Genomic DNA, 15754 nt, shown 5'->3' with positions numbered 1-15754 from the left:
TTTTATCTGACCATATATTAAGACAGGTTTATGAGTAAATGTTAAAATGGTTTATAACAACCATATTGAGCCCTAACCTTGTAGATGGTGAGCTCACCTTGTCATGGAAGATGTGTAAAACCAACACTAGAGTCACCTCCGTTAGGACAAGGAGCAAAAGGATCACAAAGAACTGCAAAACAGAGAAAAGTTGTTGAACACTGGCATTATAGTAAAAGACAAAACTGTTTATATTATCTATACGTTGAGATGTTATACTGAAATTATAATATCTGAATTTGAGCCACAGCAATCATCTCTGACCACCTTTGCTGTAAGTCATTCCTTATCTCCCTCTTTCCTTGTTCTATGAAATCTCTCTACTATTGGCCATTCAATAAATCCCCAAAACGGCCTAAAAAATTACAACTAAAAGAAAGAATTAGGAAATGTAGACTTCTCACCATGAACAACAGGCAGCGCTGCTCCTTAAGGGCTCCAAGACAACCCATGAAGCCAGTGACCATGGTTATGCCACCAGCAACTAGCAGTAGATTGGCAGCTGAGAGGGATGGAAAGGACAGAGGAAGAGAGGAAAACTCTGCCTGTGTGAAGGACAGCCATACTCCAACTCCAAATAGACCACATCCTCCTAGCTTTTCAGGGAGTGTAGAATCAAACCAGTGTAAAAATGCAGCATTATTCACAATGCACTGATGAAAATAATGTATGGCAAGAATAGATTGGTAAATCACATTAACACATATGGTAACTATGGGGGATTGACTTGTGCAAATACTAACCCAGAAGATAAGGTTTAAGACAAACATCAAATATTTCACACAGCACAAACACCTCTGAGACACCGACATCCTGCAAAAGAAAGAGTGAAACAGACCATTAAACAACCTACAAATTAAAAAAATGCTTGTGCATCACTAGTGATTTAAAGATTTGTTTTGTCTGGAACGTGTGAAATATCGACTGTACTTTCACGTAAGTTACGATCAATTAAACAACTTTATGGATTTGCTGTGTTGTGTTGTGGGTTTCCTTAGCGAGGGGTTGCAAGTCACAAAAAGATTGAAAATTAGTATCATCATAGATCATAGATCTTCAAGTCCAAAATTGACAATTTTGTCCCAGGGAGCTGTCCGATAGCTTCTTATTTTCTTTATGTTTCCCTACTTTCTTTAGGTGCATAGATGTGTTCTGGTCTTGCATGTTGGTGTGTCACATAACTGCTGAAGCAACTTGAGGATGTTGCTTTGCACAGGAAGAAGAATGTAGATATTAGAAAGTGGTAAATTTACAGACACAGTGGAGGAATTATTAAAGCAACTAACAGTATGTCCATGTTATCATTTTTTTAAGAAAAACTTGTAAAAGGGGGGGGGCTGACACCTGCGAATCAAAGCCCACTCACCACTGTACGCGGTGTCCATTTAGTATGTTTGCCTTAATGAATATGCAATATCGCGTGTTTCTACCCAAGTGTGCGCAAAATATTGGGAGGAGTAGATGGAAAACACTTTAATTTAGCACACGCATTGTGATTTACTAAGCCTAAACATAATTGCGGGGATTGTGACTGCGTCCATATTTAGCACATTTGAGAGGTAGGTTTTAATCGGCACAGCGTTACGCACAGATGGCAGCGGCCAAACAAAACTGAGCATTCACAGCCACTCAAGAACAGAAAATGTACCTCAAGCCTAAAGAAAAATGTACATTGACATTTATTATGTATTCCTATTTGCCTCTTTTTGCCAACATAACATTTTTAACTGGAGGTTTTCTTTTTTTTTAGTGGCGCTTGTCTCCAGTGCTTTCATCTCCTACGGTGCACCCTACCTCCCTCTCCATTCCCCGGCTGCTCTGTTGTGGGACCGCTTGTATTGAGAGACCTGACCACTGCCATCTTCGATCCCTCTTACCAGGGCACTGATGGACATTGTCACACCAGGTTAAGCGCTGACCAGCTGCCTGGTGTGCGCACTACAATGGCCCGAGTGTTGCGCCTGAGCGCTCGTTTGAAAGAAGGTGAACTGCACTTGCTGCTCAATATTTGTCAGAGGCATCTCTTCCACTGGCCCCCCACCTGTTTTATTTGCAGAGGTTTTATTATGAGCTATTGTGTCTTTTGTCTGCCAGCATGAGGAGAGGAGTCGAATGGCAGGGCAACAGGATCTCCTTTTTACAGGATCTCTCTCAAGATGATCTCCAGCACCGTAACAAGTTTGACCAAGTGAAACAGCGCCAAGAGCAGTGGGATATCATGCTCCATGCTGGATCTGGCAACTCTGCACAAAAAACAGGTCACACACCTGGGCGGCGAAGCGGAGGGGGGGGGGGCACTCAAAACAGGTCAATCTGAGGATGGCTGTTTTAGTCAGGGTAAAAAGGGTGCTGTTTTAAATTATCCTTGTGGTAGTTTGACCAAATAAGTTACAGAAATTTCATTAAGACCCCAAGGAACCATATCAACTTTGGTAAGATGGGCATTATATGTCACCTTTGATATCAAAATACTTAAACAATCTCACAAAGAAGGGAGATAGGTAGCTTTGAATGTTGAACTATTTGGTATGAGCTTTACTTCTTTGCACATATATGCTCCAACAGCGGACCTACCTGGTTTCTTTATAGACGTTAACAAGGCAAACACACAGTTTGGAAACTGATAAATAGTATTAGGTGAGTCTTGTTTAGGGACCCTACAGTTGATAAAACATAGGGTATTACAAGCACTTCACAGGCAAGGGTAGCAATTGATACATTGGAAGGGGAGTAAGATTTACTAGATTCCTCAGACTTTCAGCCACATACTTCATCTTCAAGGATAGATTTATTTATCTCAAAATCGCTTATCTCCATTACTGAACCATCCTCTATAGGTACCTTATTATTATCACATAACACACCAGGGGAATAGTTCTATTTTTTGGCCAATTACTAAGATTTTGACCCACTACGTTGAGATTTAACTCATCTCTTCGCAAGAATGTGAAATCCCTTGATTTAATTAAAAATGTAATTTGGATTACAAGCTGAACAATGAAGACTCAGCGTCAAATTTAGCTGCGGAGTGGTATGCATTTAAGTCCGTCATAAGAGGTTGACTTATTGAATGATAGATGTGAACTAAAGACAGACGTGACAAACATGAGTGCCATTTTTGCCATTTTATCAAAATCTTTATAAATCAGACAACTAGGTACTCTCAAGATATTAGATCCCTTTTAACTAGAGTACGATGCCAAACCTTGTCAAAAGAGGAAAAGTGTGAAATTGGAGCTGACATTACACTGGGAAATCTCCAGGAAAAGACAGCCTCCCAGCCGAATTTTATAATCTCTTCTAGATATTATGCAAACTGCTATAATAGCTTTTATTAATAAAAAAAAACAGGGATCCCCGGCAATGTGTCAACTACCATCCTGTTTCACTGATCAATGTTGCAAGCTAAACTGTTTACCAAGATTTTGACAACTCGACAGTCGACAATTTATTACCAAAACTTATCCACCAAGTTCAAGTGGGTTTCATGAAAAAACCCACTTAATAATTTTCATATTATTCTATTCATACTATTTATACTTTTTGTATCAACTGTAATTCTGATGTGGTGAAAAAAAATGTTTTGACTCCAGGTTTGACCAATTTCTAAACCAATGCTGTAGTTCAGGGGTCGGTGACCTTTTTGACAATAAGTGCCAATATGAAATTTTCTTTACTAGTTAGTGTTCCATATCAAAAAAATGTATATTAAGTTTTATTATTGAACCACATTAATATTTTCAACAGAGATGTCATTTTATTCCATCCATATACTATATATAGAACAATACTTTAAAGAAACATGTTTATCTCGTTATGATTGCAATAATAAGTTTTTCATTAATCCCACAAACCCCAATCATATTCAGAATTGCGAAAGCTTGCTTCAGCCGCATGGTTTTTGGCAGTGGCAAAGACTTTGAGAGAGTCGGCTTGCTTCCCATACCTGGACACTGCACGTTTGATTGATTCTCCCTTGTCTGCCTGATCCTTGAAACTTCTTTCGTGCTTTGTCTCAAAGTGGTGCCTAACACTGGACGTTCGGCACACAACATTTTCAAAAAATAGCGTGCACACAGCACGGCCCTTATGAAAAACAAAGCCATAGTCTTCTGCCCATGAGGGCTGAAAGGGTTAGATACTTAACCCCTAAATGCCCCCTTGTTAAATCCACTAATTGCTTTGGATAAAAGTGTCTGTCCAATGACATGTAATGTGATGCTGCCTTCCCCTTAATAGATGCTAAATCGATTGTATCACATGTCTGAATCAGACCAAATGTGTCACTGCACATAGGGCCTTAAGAATACACTAACAAGTGTGAAGCTGGTAAGATAAATGCTTCATGAGATATGCGTTCCACAAACAGACAAAAACACAGACAAACCTTTGTGGAATTAGATCCATTGTGAACCAACCAGCAGTTATAAAACAGGGTTATTTCCTTTTCAATGTGCTCATTTGTGGATCTTGAGTTTTTGAATGTGTTGTGACTCCAACCCCAGAGGTTTTTTTTCTTTATTCAACAGAAATTGCCATCTCAGTATACATGCTCACTGTGGATGTCTGATTTGTCTCTGATTGAATCTCACACTACTGACCCCACAGAGGAAGTCAAACTGCTGACAGGAAGGAAGCTCCCTTCCCTCCTAACTAAACATAATTATACTGGTGAAGGCATTTCCCATGACTAGGGCACACCTGTGACATGCAGAAGAGTTCAGAGCAAACATCTTTTCCCAACACAGCAGAGCCACATATAGCTACAATGATTAATGTAATTCATTTAACAAGACACGTCAGATATAAGACTTTGAGTATGTACGGTAAACATGAGAATTGTAAATGTAGGCAGTAAAACATGATACTCAGAATTGCATCCTTTGTCTTATTTGCATGTTTCTATGACCTACTCTTATATGATTACCGTAAAAGGTCTGTATTTATATCTCACTTTTCTAGTCTTGATGACCACTCAGAGGGCTTTACAGTATAGTTTTACAATTCACACACACATTCATTCAGTGCATCAGCAGCACTTTCTATGGGGGGCCATTCGGGGTTCAGTATCTTGCCTAAGAACACTTTAGCATGCAGATGGGGAAGACTAGGATCGAACCTTGTTGGAGGACGAGCGCTCTACCCCTCAGCCAAAGCTGCCCATGGTAGTCGAAGGACATGATAAGTAACCTTTTGACACTACCACAGAAATGAATAAATCATTACTTTTCAGATTCTTTTATCAACATTTCATCATAACATTTCCTTTTGCTACTGGAAAAACTGCCTGAGGGCTGGGTCATATTTAAAGCATATGCCCTTTTCAGTCTTTTTAGACAGTTTAGTCTTATAGAGATCTGCAGTTTATGCTTGCAATATTTTACAATAAATTCTTTCATATGTCCAATAAACATAGCTAGTGGGGGGAAGTCCTTGAAAATAAGGGACAAAAAATAAAATTTTCCATTGAGTCTTTTAGTAGCCTCATTCATCGATTGTTTGGCTTATTTTCTAAGGTAGAATACTAAGCTCATGCTGCATGAATCAGAAAGAAAGAAAGACTTTATTAAGAACTGCTAATTATCCACATTCTTTATATTATTATAGAGAATTGTGATACAGTACAATACAATGGTTTATAAACTTGGTTTATAAACTTACGTTTATGTTCATTTGTATTATTTGCTCCCCGTTTCTATCACAAATTATTTAAACCCATTGATGCTACGTCTTCTGTTTTTATTTAAAGAAATTACCTAACAAGACAATTACATAAAACAAGACTTTTGACAGTCTTGAGTCTGAGACAGATGGTGTGCAAAGGGAAACTATCGCTTATTTTGAATTGGTGTAAAATTAGTTTTGACAAGGTACTTCATTAAAGTCAAGATTCTTTGTCAGCAATTCAAAAAAAAACTTACCTGAGTATGAGTGTCAGTTGTCTTGTCTTGTACAAGCTCCTCTTTGTAACTACTGCTTCCTTCAATCCCTGGGTTTGATCTTTGCTTTCAGATCTCCTTTGTATTGTACTGTGAACAAGGCTTTGTCTTCTTCTTCTTCTCTTCTATATTATTCGTAAATGTTAGACTGTGTCTGCGTGCTTTCTCCAGTTGTCCCCATCCCCAATTCTGACACTTACATGTCAGTTCAGAATTAGTTTTGTTCCGTTTCGTAATCAGATCTCTCTCCCTCCCTCCCCCTACTCCAATTATTGCCAGATGTATGTGTTGTTGGCCGCCTCTGTGTGTTCCTCCCTCTTGTCCCTCCTCCAGCCGACAGCCACGAAAGCTCAGCCTGTTTCACATATCACTTTTTGTCTCTTTGTTCTAAAAACTTTGAATACTATGATGAATGTCTTTGTGATTGTCACTTTCGTGGCTGAAAAAGTACATATGGAAGCAACTACACATAACGACAGAAACTTTCTTTCCTGAAAAAATGGTGGATTTTACAGAGCCCCTGGGAAAACATTTTTGCAATTTTTTAAGTTGTGGGGACGAAATAATAGGTCATGGCCATGAGCTTTTAATTTGTGGGAACGAGATTTATAACTAGTAGCCACAAGCTATGAATCTCTCTCTTACCTTGTTTATTATCAAAACAATATACTAATAAATTAAAAGAAAGGTACACTAGTTCAAATTGCAAAACTTAAATCAAGTTCATAATATACTGCCAAGTAATGATCAATGGTCATGTGTCACAGAACTTTACTCTTAAATGATTTACGGTAACACTACAAATAGCATTTTAAGTATATGGTCATCGTGTAGCAAACTTACAGCAACAGGAATGCTGATGAAGTTATCAGGTTAGAGCATCCACACTGCACTCTCGCCTATTGTCCTCGCTTACCGTACATGGTTTGCAGCAAATTCTATAGTGAAAGTGATCTTTCACCACAGTTTAAATGTCCATCTGTCGCATATGACACAAACATAAATATTTGACCTCAGAAATTATGTTTTGGCTCATTAGGATGATAACCTCCCCATAAGGGCTACTGGTCCTGACAAAGTGTGTATGGAGTCAAAAGTCCTCAAGGTCACAAACACACACACACAAAAACACATTCCAGTGCACAGCTACACGATGTAGAGTAGCATTAAAGTAATAGCATTGTGGTAAACTGCTTTGATTAACAACAACACAGGTTACAGTATGTGATTGACGTGCAGACATTCCCCTGACTTAAATTGTACACACATGCACTTGTCTATACTGGCCTGTCAAGTTGCAAAAGGTGAAGAAAATAATGGGAGCTTTATGTAATTGTTACTTCATTTATTGTATTAAATCATTATTCTCCATTTTTCCCCCCAACTCAAAACTACCCTGCAAATGCAATACAATTGTGAGGGGAAACCGCAAAACATGTTTCTCACCCTCTCCACATCTCATTCCTCCTTTTAAGAAGAGTAATTTATTGGACTGGGACCTAACTTCATTGTGCATAAGCACAATGTGTACGCACACATACACACAAACAAAAGGGTAGACTTTAATCTTTCCCACTAGCCATTTGAAGAAGCTCTGTCAACCCTCTTATTCGTTGTCTCCAGGATCAGCGGGCTCTGATGGCGCACCCCTGTGGTCAAAGACAGGAAGAATCTTTGTGAGCGTTTTTTTTTTACACAGGAGCTTCAAAAAGTTATGTTATGTAAGATAAGCTGCTGTAGTGTAGTATGAATTCAAAAGAAGACCATGAACTCATAAATTAAACAAGATTCACAAAATACATCACACACCTGATACCAGATAATATTCGCTGAGCAATGAAAAAGTATAACTTCTTACAAGAGAAGTTTGGAAAAGTCTTTGATTTTGTGTTTTATATAACTGTAATACTTCATCTCTTTTCGGTTTCAAGAATGACCAATACACCCCAACTGGGGCTCCGATGGTTTAATGGACTTGCCACTCTGAAGTTCAGGAGAAGTCAGCCTCTTTTGTTCAATTATGCACCGCTCTTAAAGGTTTGACGTCATCCATTTTTTGTAATGTCATATAAAGATAAAAAAAACATTGACTTTATTGTCCCAGTGGGAAATTTGCCTGACAATGAACGCAGCCTCGGGCTGTGAGGTCTCTGTCCTGTAGATAACCGAATGCAGACCATTCAGGGCCTGATTAGTGTCGGCATGTGGTGGAATGTACACCGCTGTTATAGTACACCGCTGTTATAACGACCAATGTAAACTCCCTCTGGATATAATAAGGTCGGCATCTGATCACGAGGTGCTCCAGTTCCAGAGATCAGCCCCCGAAGAAATAATCTCCACATCTGAGCACCACAGATTGTTCAGTATGCAGCAGACACGCGTTTCCCCGAGTTGTTGTCCAGTCCTGTCGGTGAATGAAGACCCCCTCAGAAACAATGGCGGAATCCAGGATCGAGGGGTCAAGTTCCCATGAAAACTATAACGTTTCAAAACCTAATGTCCCGTTGAAAAACCATCCTGCTCCAAAGTTCATCCAGCTTATTATCCAGAGACTGAACATTAGCCAGAAGAATACTTGGTAGTTGAGGCTGGTTCTCACGTCTCCTCAGCCGGACTAGGACTCCAGCCCGCGACCCTCGTTTCTTCGATGCCTCCGTGCTCCAGGTACAACAGGTAAACAGCGCCATGGGTATTCCCCTTTGTTTGCTGTTGGCGGTGAAAAAGGGGTTTTCACCGTCAACCTGATGTTCAGAAGTAGTTCTCTATCATAAAGTATGATAGGGCTCGCTTTGTCTGAGTGCACAATGCAGAAAAAAGCAGGATAAATAACAAAACAGAAAAAAGAGCAGATCTGTGGGGGAGCTTGAGACACGGCAGCCTTCCTCGGCGCCATCGCCACTCATTCAGATGGAGAACATTGTCGGGTCTGATTTTATTGTAAAATACCTGGGATTTGGGATGTTCAGGAACTGCCATGATTTTCAGGGCTGTGTTTAGTGGTCAGTTGATGAGTTGTGGAATGTAGGGTTAGGGATTGCTGGTGATAACATATCTGTGAGGAGCATTTTAGAGGACTTAGAAAGCAGGCTTTTGAAAGTTGTTGGAATTTGTCCATCTTATTCCTTGGTGATCTTGCGTTACACACAATCATAGATGGTAGTGGGAGCCAGTAAAGCAGAAAAATGATCACATAACTACCAAAATGCTGCAGCTCAAACTGGTCATGTCATGTGCAGATCAGTGCCAGCGCCATGTCTTTCTATTTTGCAAACATATATTTTGTAAGTGACACACAAAAGCACTTTAAAAAGCAAGAAAAGGTTATTTTAGTTAGGTGTTGATGAGATGCAGTATATTTGTTTATTCTTTATTCATTTAGAGGAAGAGATGTAGCCATTTATTTTATCTAGTGTAAAATGTGTGTATGTATCCCTGTTTGTATGATTTGATTATGTAAAATGGTGTGCAGACAATTGTTGTGTGTCAAAGTGTTAAATATTCAAGTGCTTCTTTTCAAATTAAATAATTGCCTGTGACTTGGGAAAATCTGTTTGTCAGAAATTGTTTATAAAAGGTTCATTTTTAACACATTTAGTAAATTATGCATATTTGCCTTAATTTTTTTTTGTGTTTGGATCTCTGAATACAATAAACATTTGCCAGGATTCCAGTAAGTCGCATGTCCTCAGTGGAGCACTAATTTACCCTGAATAAGGTGGTGGTGGGGCATCATGCTGCCCACTACGGTTCAGAGCCTCATTGTAGCTAGGTAGACCTGGAGCAGTGATCCCAGCAAGGGGCACCATCTCTGGGGCTGGACGGCCATCTGCTGCCATCCTTACTGGAGCTCTGTTGGACAAACAGCAAGCAGCAGGCATCCAAATCAGAAAAAATCAACATACCTTCAATCAATCATCCAATTTTATCTGTATAGCCCATATTCACAAATCACAATTTGTCTCATATGACTTAAGAAGGTGCGACAACCTCCGCCCTTAAACATGAACAAGAGTAAGGAAAAACTAGTAGAAACCTCAGAGAGAGCCACATGTGAGCTATCCGTCTCCCAGGCACACAGAAGTGCAATAGATGCCACATGTGTAATGGAGAACATCAGAAAAATAAGTTTTTTACAACATTGATTAGAAGAAACAGTTTTGTAAAATAATGGAAAATGTGTCTATTTTCAAAGCATTTGTGCAAAAGAAATATGTCTGATAGAGATGAACCAGGTCAGATTCAAGTCCAAAACAAACATGAATAATGTCAGTAAATGTGATAGCAAATTTGTTTGATTTTGTAGATACTTTCCAATTGAATACAATTGAATATTTTGGTGGTAATGGTGGTGCTGGAGAAAAGATCTGGGGTCTCATTTATAATATAGTGCGTGGGATTCATACTAAAAGTGTACGTGCTCACAAAAGCTGGAAATGGCGTTCGCAAAAACAAATTCAGATTTATAAAATTGTGCCCACGTACACCTGAACGCAATGTTCACTTCAAAGATCCCAGTCCACCTGGAAACTTTCGTAAGTGGATCTGCCTCCAAGTCCTCCCTCCACAAACCCTCTTTCAACCATGAATGGTCAATGCAAAGCACGTCATTAATATTAAATTGTGCTGCTGACCAATTTGTTTCCACTGTGAGTCCTGAGAGAGTCACGGCATCAAGCGATGAGAAGAGGAAGCAAATCTTTCTGAAAGTGACATCGAGGTGTTTGTTAGTGAGGTTGAGGTGAAGAGCGATTTTATGGGACAACAGCAATGTCACTAATAAAGAAAATACACTGATACTCTGCTGCTGTTGTGGATAATACAATGTGTGAGAGTGAGTATGACAGAAAGAACGCAGCCTGAAATAAAAAAAGATCCAATTAAAAGGTGGAGGCAAAAAAAAACAACTCTCAGAATGTTTTTGTATTGTTTGTTCGTTCATCCAAAACAGTGAGGTTATTAAATCCAGAGACAGCTGTGATGTCTTCAATCTATATTATTTAAAATAATTATTATTATAGGCTTGTGTTTGTTCTGGGATGGTTTGGTTCCGTCGGTCGATCGTTCTGTGGAATACTGGAATCAATTCAGCACAAAGATCAGAGATCATAGATCAATAGAATCTATATTAAATGATCAGATATTGCTGAAGCCTCGCTTCCTCCTCATTGTTCCGTTTGCGTGCATCCATCACGCAGAATCACGCACCAGTGTCCCAGCAGTATTTATTCATTTAAAGTAACCGGACCGATTACCTCACATCAGTGGATCCTAACCGTCATTTGCATATTAGGATGGTAATTAATAGAGCAGTGAAATAAATGTGGCATTATGAAATGAAAGTCCCATGAAAAAAATAAATGGGTCATTATAAAATAAAAGTACCGTGAAATAAATAAATGTCGTCTTTTGAAATTCATTTGAAAAGACAACATTTATTCATCATTTTGAATTAAGTAATTGAATTTATTTATTTATTTAAATAAATAGATTCAGTTATATATTTATGTTATGCTATATTTGTTGCCATATTGTTTTATTTCAGGGTTTATTCCATAGCCTTATTTATTTATCTATTTATTTACCTATCTATTTATTTATTAAATTTTGACTCAAACGATATTCCATACATATGGGGTTACACATCACACAGGATATCCAAGTCTTACCTACATAAGCCCAATGAAAAGGGTGGTCTTGGTTTGCCAATTCTAAAACACTACTATTTGGCAGCTAACTCCAGGGCTTACCTACTGGAATGGCAGAGGTGCAGAGGCGGAGAGGGGCCCTTTGTGGCTACAACTTGAGGCCTCTGCTGTTAAAAATTCCTCACTTCCTTTTGTTTTCCAGCTCTGCCCTCATAGACAAGTCAATCCAATTGAACTTTACCCTGATGAATTCTCGAGAACATTAAATCATATAAAGTTGGCTCGCTAGGCGCCTTGTGTCTCTATACACACACCAATTTTTCAAAATCACAGATTCAAGCCTGGGTCTTTGCACACTAGAGAGAGAGGGACATCAGAACATTCCTATATTTGTATATTGATAGCCAATTCGCCTATTTAGTCAACTGCATACAAAGTTTCATCTTCCCAACTCGCATCACTTTTTGGATATTTTCAAGCTAGGCATTACTTTTAGGGAGTGTGCCAAGAGTTTAAATCCCCCATAACCACTAACTCTTTCCATGGAAATGTATTGCTCCCTCCGGGCTTCAAGCACCTAATATCAACATTTGTAGAATGTCTGGCTGGTCAGGTTTCTTCTGACCTCATTAGGGAGGCCTGGGCCAGGGACTTGAACTCAGATACATCAGCGGAGCTCTGGGAAGTGGCAATGACTTGGATTCATTGTTGTTCTATAAATTCACCCTACAGATTAATCCAGTACAAAGTGATGCATAGACTGCACTACTCAAAAACAAAGCTGAACCGCAATTTCCCATCGTTCGCTTCTCAATGTGATTAATGTGGCTCTGCAGAGGGTTCACTTGCGCACTCCTCTGTATAACCTTTGGACTAAGATTTCCCTCGGCTCTCAAAAGCCTATTCTAATCCTTGAGGAACTATGAGTATTATAAATCTGATTTTAATTTGCAATTTGTTTTCAAATGTTACACATCTGGGTAAACTTACTGGGCTGACGTCTGGCCATCCTTCTTTTTAGCTTTGTAGAAGTATATTCCCAGGACAGTGGCAATAACAGCAGACACTAGGACAGCCAGGATACCTGCCACCAGCCCCGACACATCCAATCTGGGAGCATACGCTAAAAAAACAAGCATAATTACCATTGAAACATTGTTTTTTTTAAACTGTTTTTTAGTGTTGTAAGCGCTTGCTCTTAAACTGGTTTCAGATACACTCTTTGGTAGGTAGTATGCCAACTTCCCTCAGTAATTCGTCAGTGGACAGTATAACCAAGCAGTTAAAATAAGTCTAATATAAGCAATGCAATAATAATAATAATAATAATATGCATTTATTGGTCCAAATATCTTTAATATGAAAACGCACAGTCGATGAGCCCAATACCAAAGCCCATAGATGACGGTCATGGATAGTATTAATCCTTTAAACCATTACCTTGACTGTTGACATAACTGGTCCAAAATGTCTCCTAAAAATGGATCAAAAAGAAAATTGAATGATATAGTTTCAGTAGAGATGGATTAAAGACACATTAGGAGTTATTAATCAGTTGCATGCATAAATAGTTATCTCCACTCAGATTGTAGTGATAATTGAGAACCATTCAAAGATGCTTCATTAGAGGAGAAGTAAATTAAATTGAAGGCTTACAATTATTTCTTATTCCCTTTAAAATATTCTTGGTACTGTTCACACAGTTGTAACACAAATGTTCAGGCAGTGTTTACCACCCCAAAAGTCTTCAGATGGGCAACTTTGAAAAAAAGATCTACTTTCGATTGATATGGAAAAGGGAGTCAGTGACAAAAAGCAGCATTACCGTTTGAGTGTCGTCCTCAAACACCTCTCTGGCCTCCTCACGGCTGCACATCTCCTCCTTACACTCCCTCTCCAAATCGTCAGACACCAACAGCTCAAAGTCCCAGCTGTTATAAAGCAGTGTGCGCGACAGGTAGGAGGTTGCTGACTGCTCATCCAACAACACAGGCTCTCCTGAAATACACAGGCCTCATACACTTACAGAGTACATACTAACTGAAACCAATACAACCCCCAAAGCCGATACAAAAATGCCCTTAAGGAATATAGTTTTTAAGACACATATCATAAGTTTTCAGATGAGACAAAACAGGATCCTTAACTAAAAGTATTCCCCCACAAATGCACTATTGCCTCCCGTTTGAGTACCATATGACAAACCTGCCGTTTCAGGAAATTACTAAGCATTATTTAAAACTGAATCTAAAGTTGTTTTGAAAAAAACATGTCATCAGTGGGAGTAGATCTGTAGCCAGTAATGCTCCTAGGAAGCATTAGCCTGCCCACATAATTCACTGGCCAAATACGCAATATGCTCAAATACGCATCACTTTCTCATACTACTCCCCCTTACTGATTACCCCCGGTCTGGTCTGGTGACCAGCTGGCCCCCACTGTTGGGATTGGTCAACAGATTCCAACATATTTAGGAAATGTTTGCCTCTGCTCTGGCTTTGCCTGGCTTTGTAAGTGGGTTTGCCAGACTAGATGCTGGATGGAGAGGAACTCATCTTACTGCAGATTTGGAGTTCAACTGATTGAGTTTAGTGAGAGAATAACACTGATGACATATCATCCAGAGGGTGAACATCTCAATGTTTATGGGACTAATAAAATGAAAGAAGAAAGAAGTGGAATGAAGGTATTATTTTTCAAATTACCACATTACTTAAAATCAGAGAGAGAAAAGTTATGTGACTTTAAGGAGTGATGTGAAAATAATATGCTAAAATAGTTTCAGAATTAAAATAAATGTATGAAAGATAAGCTAAATGGGCCGAGACCTTTTTTGTTACACTGAGAGCAAGGCATATTTTTTCTTCTTCTCATCCTCAATGTAAGAAGACTAAATACAAATAAAAACAGATGGATGAATTATATGTTACTTCTGCTTTGAGGTATTAACTAACTCAGACTGAATGTCCATGATCATAAACACAGAGAGCTTCCTCAGAGTATCTGCCGATTACATTCCCTTTCTTATATCCTGGAATTATATCTCATAAAAGTGAGGTATGTTTCTGATGGCATGAGAAATAATTAAGAGACCCACAAGCTACATAAATGTGTCAGTAACTTCAAAGTGCCTTTCTACTAGCTGAGTAGTTCTGAGAGCAGGCGTGTTGTCTACCTTGAACATGCCTGGAGGTAACAGCACAGTGGGCCAGCTGCAGTAGGGACAATGCCGGGATCCACACCTCTGGTATGGCTGCCATTGGAGCAAACAACTACATAGAAAACAACAAGGAACAGCATCTGTGGAAGGGATTGCAACACTTGTAGTCTGAAGGATAATCCTCCAACACTTACCTGTCCAGTGCAGTTTGCTCTGTATGTCCAAGGTTTCTGGTAGAACAATATTCCTGGTTCTGCTATATATTCAGTAACATGTAGGCACCACTGTGACTTCACACTAAGGTCTGTGTTGAAACCGTCAGGACAAAGAGATGTTATGCTGCTTTCCAAACCTGTTGAACAGCATACCAGCTGGTGGGAGGAACCTCCACAAACCTGTCTATTTACTCACTGTACACTGGGATTGAGTGCATGCTTGCCTTATCCACACCTGTGTGTGTAAATGGTAAATGGATTTGTATTTATATAGCGCTTTTCTAGTCTGATGAAGACCACTCAAAGTGCTTTACAGTACAGTTTCACATTCACCCATTCACACACACATTCATACAGTGCATCTACTTTCAGCACTTTGTTATTCTATGGGGGGCTATTGAGGGTTCAGCATCTTGCCCAAGGACACTTCCGCATGCAGATGGTTCAGACTGGGGATCGAACAGCCGACCTTCGGGTTGGAGGACGACCACTCTTCCCCTCAGCCACAGCCGCCCTGTGTGTGTGTTTGCGTGTGTGTGTTCGACCCAGATTGCTTAAACTGACGCAGTTTGTAATTTACCTCAAATTAAATATAAATTATAGACAGAGTATGTCAAGGTTCTTGTGTTGCCTATTTCACTAATATGTTTGTGTATTTTAATGACATGTCTGTGAAGTTGCCACTACTTTACTTTAAGACAATAAGTAATGACTAATAAAAAACTTTGGGATTTGCGATGCACGCTTTTTTAT

At 39.2% G+C, this 15754-nt stretch overlaps 2 protein-coding genes across 2 annotated transcripts in view; both read right to left on the bottom strand.

Moving 5' to 3' along the window:
- The window catches only part of tspan4b (tetraspanin 4b), a 30069-nt gene extending 23920 nt beyond the window's left edge, over window positions 1-6149 (bottom strand). The window contains exons 1-4 of the mRNA XM_061090427.1: window positions 5961-6149; window positions 783-852; window positions 444-635; window positions 98-172 (exon numbers count right to left, since the gene is read on the bottom strand). Of these exons, the coding sequence (XP_060946410.1) occupies window positions 98-172; window positions 444-635; window positions 783-851 (336 nt within the window). The 5' untranslated portion in view covers window position 852; window positions 5961-6149. The remainder of the gene's footprint in view (window positions 1-97; window positions 173-443; window positions 636-782; window positions 853-5960) is intronic.
- Window positions 6150-7322: 1173 nt separating this feature from the next.
- Window positions 7323-15038, bottom strand: prrg2 (proline rich Gla (G-carboxyglutamic acid) 2). The gene is made up of 7 exons (XM_061090884.1): window positions 14981-15038; window positions 14802-14898; window positions 13452-13624; window positions 13067-13100; window positions 12617-12749; window positions 9687-9830; window positions 7323-7627 (listed from the first exon to the last, which is right to left on the bottom strand). The coding sequence occupies exons 2-7, from the start codon at window positions 14884-14886 to the stop codon at window positions 7585-7587; spliced, it is 612 nt and encodes a 203-aa protein (XP_060946867.1). The 5' UTR covers window positions 14887-14898; window positions 14981-15038; the 3' UTR covers window positions 7323-7584.
- Window positions 15039-15754: the final 716 nt, after the last annotated feature.

Source organism: Limanda limanda, chromosome 17, assembly GCF_963576545.1.
Source record: "Limanda limanda chromosome 17, fLimLim1.1, whole genome shotgun sequence".
Lineage (NCBI taxonomy): Eukaryota > Metazoa > Chordata > Actinopteri > Pleuronectiformes > Pleuronectidae > Limanda > Limanda limanda.
Note: the sequence above shows the minus strand (reverse complement) of the source record. Positions and strands in the feature narration are given on the sequence as shown.

Excerpts from the sequence above, each read along its gene's own strand:
- prrg2 (XM_061090884.1), bottom strand. The coding sequence starts at position 14,886 with ATGGCAGCCATACCAGAGGTGTGGATCCCGGCATTGTCCCTACTGCAG. Across the intron at positions 9,831-12,616 it reads GATGGCCAGACGTCAGCCCA|AGCTCCAGTAAGGATGGCAG; the intron begins GTAAGTTTACCC and ends TTTGTCCAACAG. Across the intron at positions 7,628-9,686 it reads CCACCACCACCTTATTCAGG|GGGTGCGCCATCAGAGCCCG; the intron begins GTAAATTAGTGC and ends CTTTGACCACAG.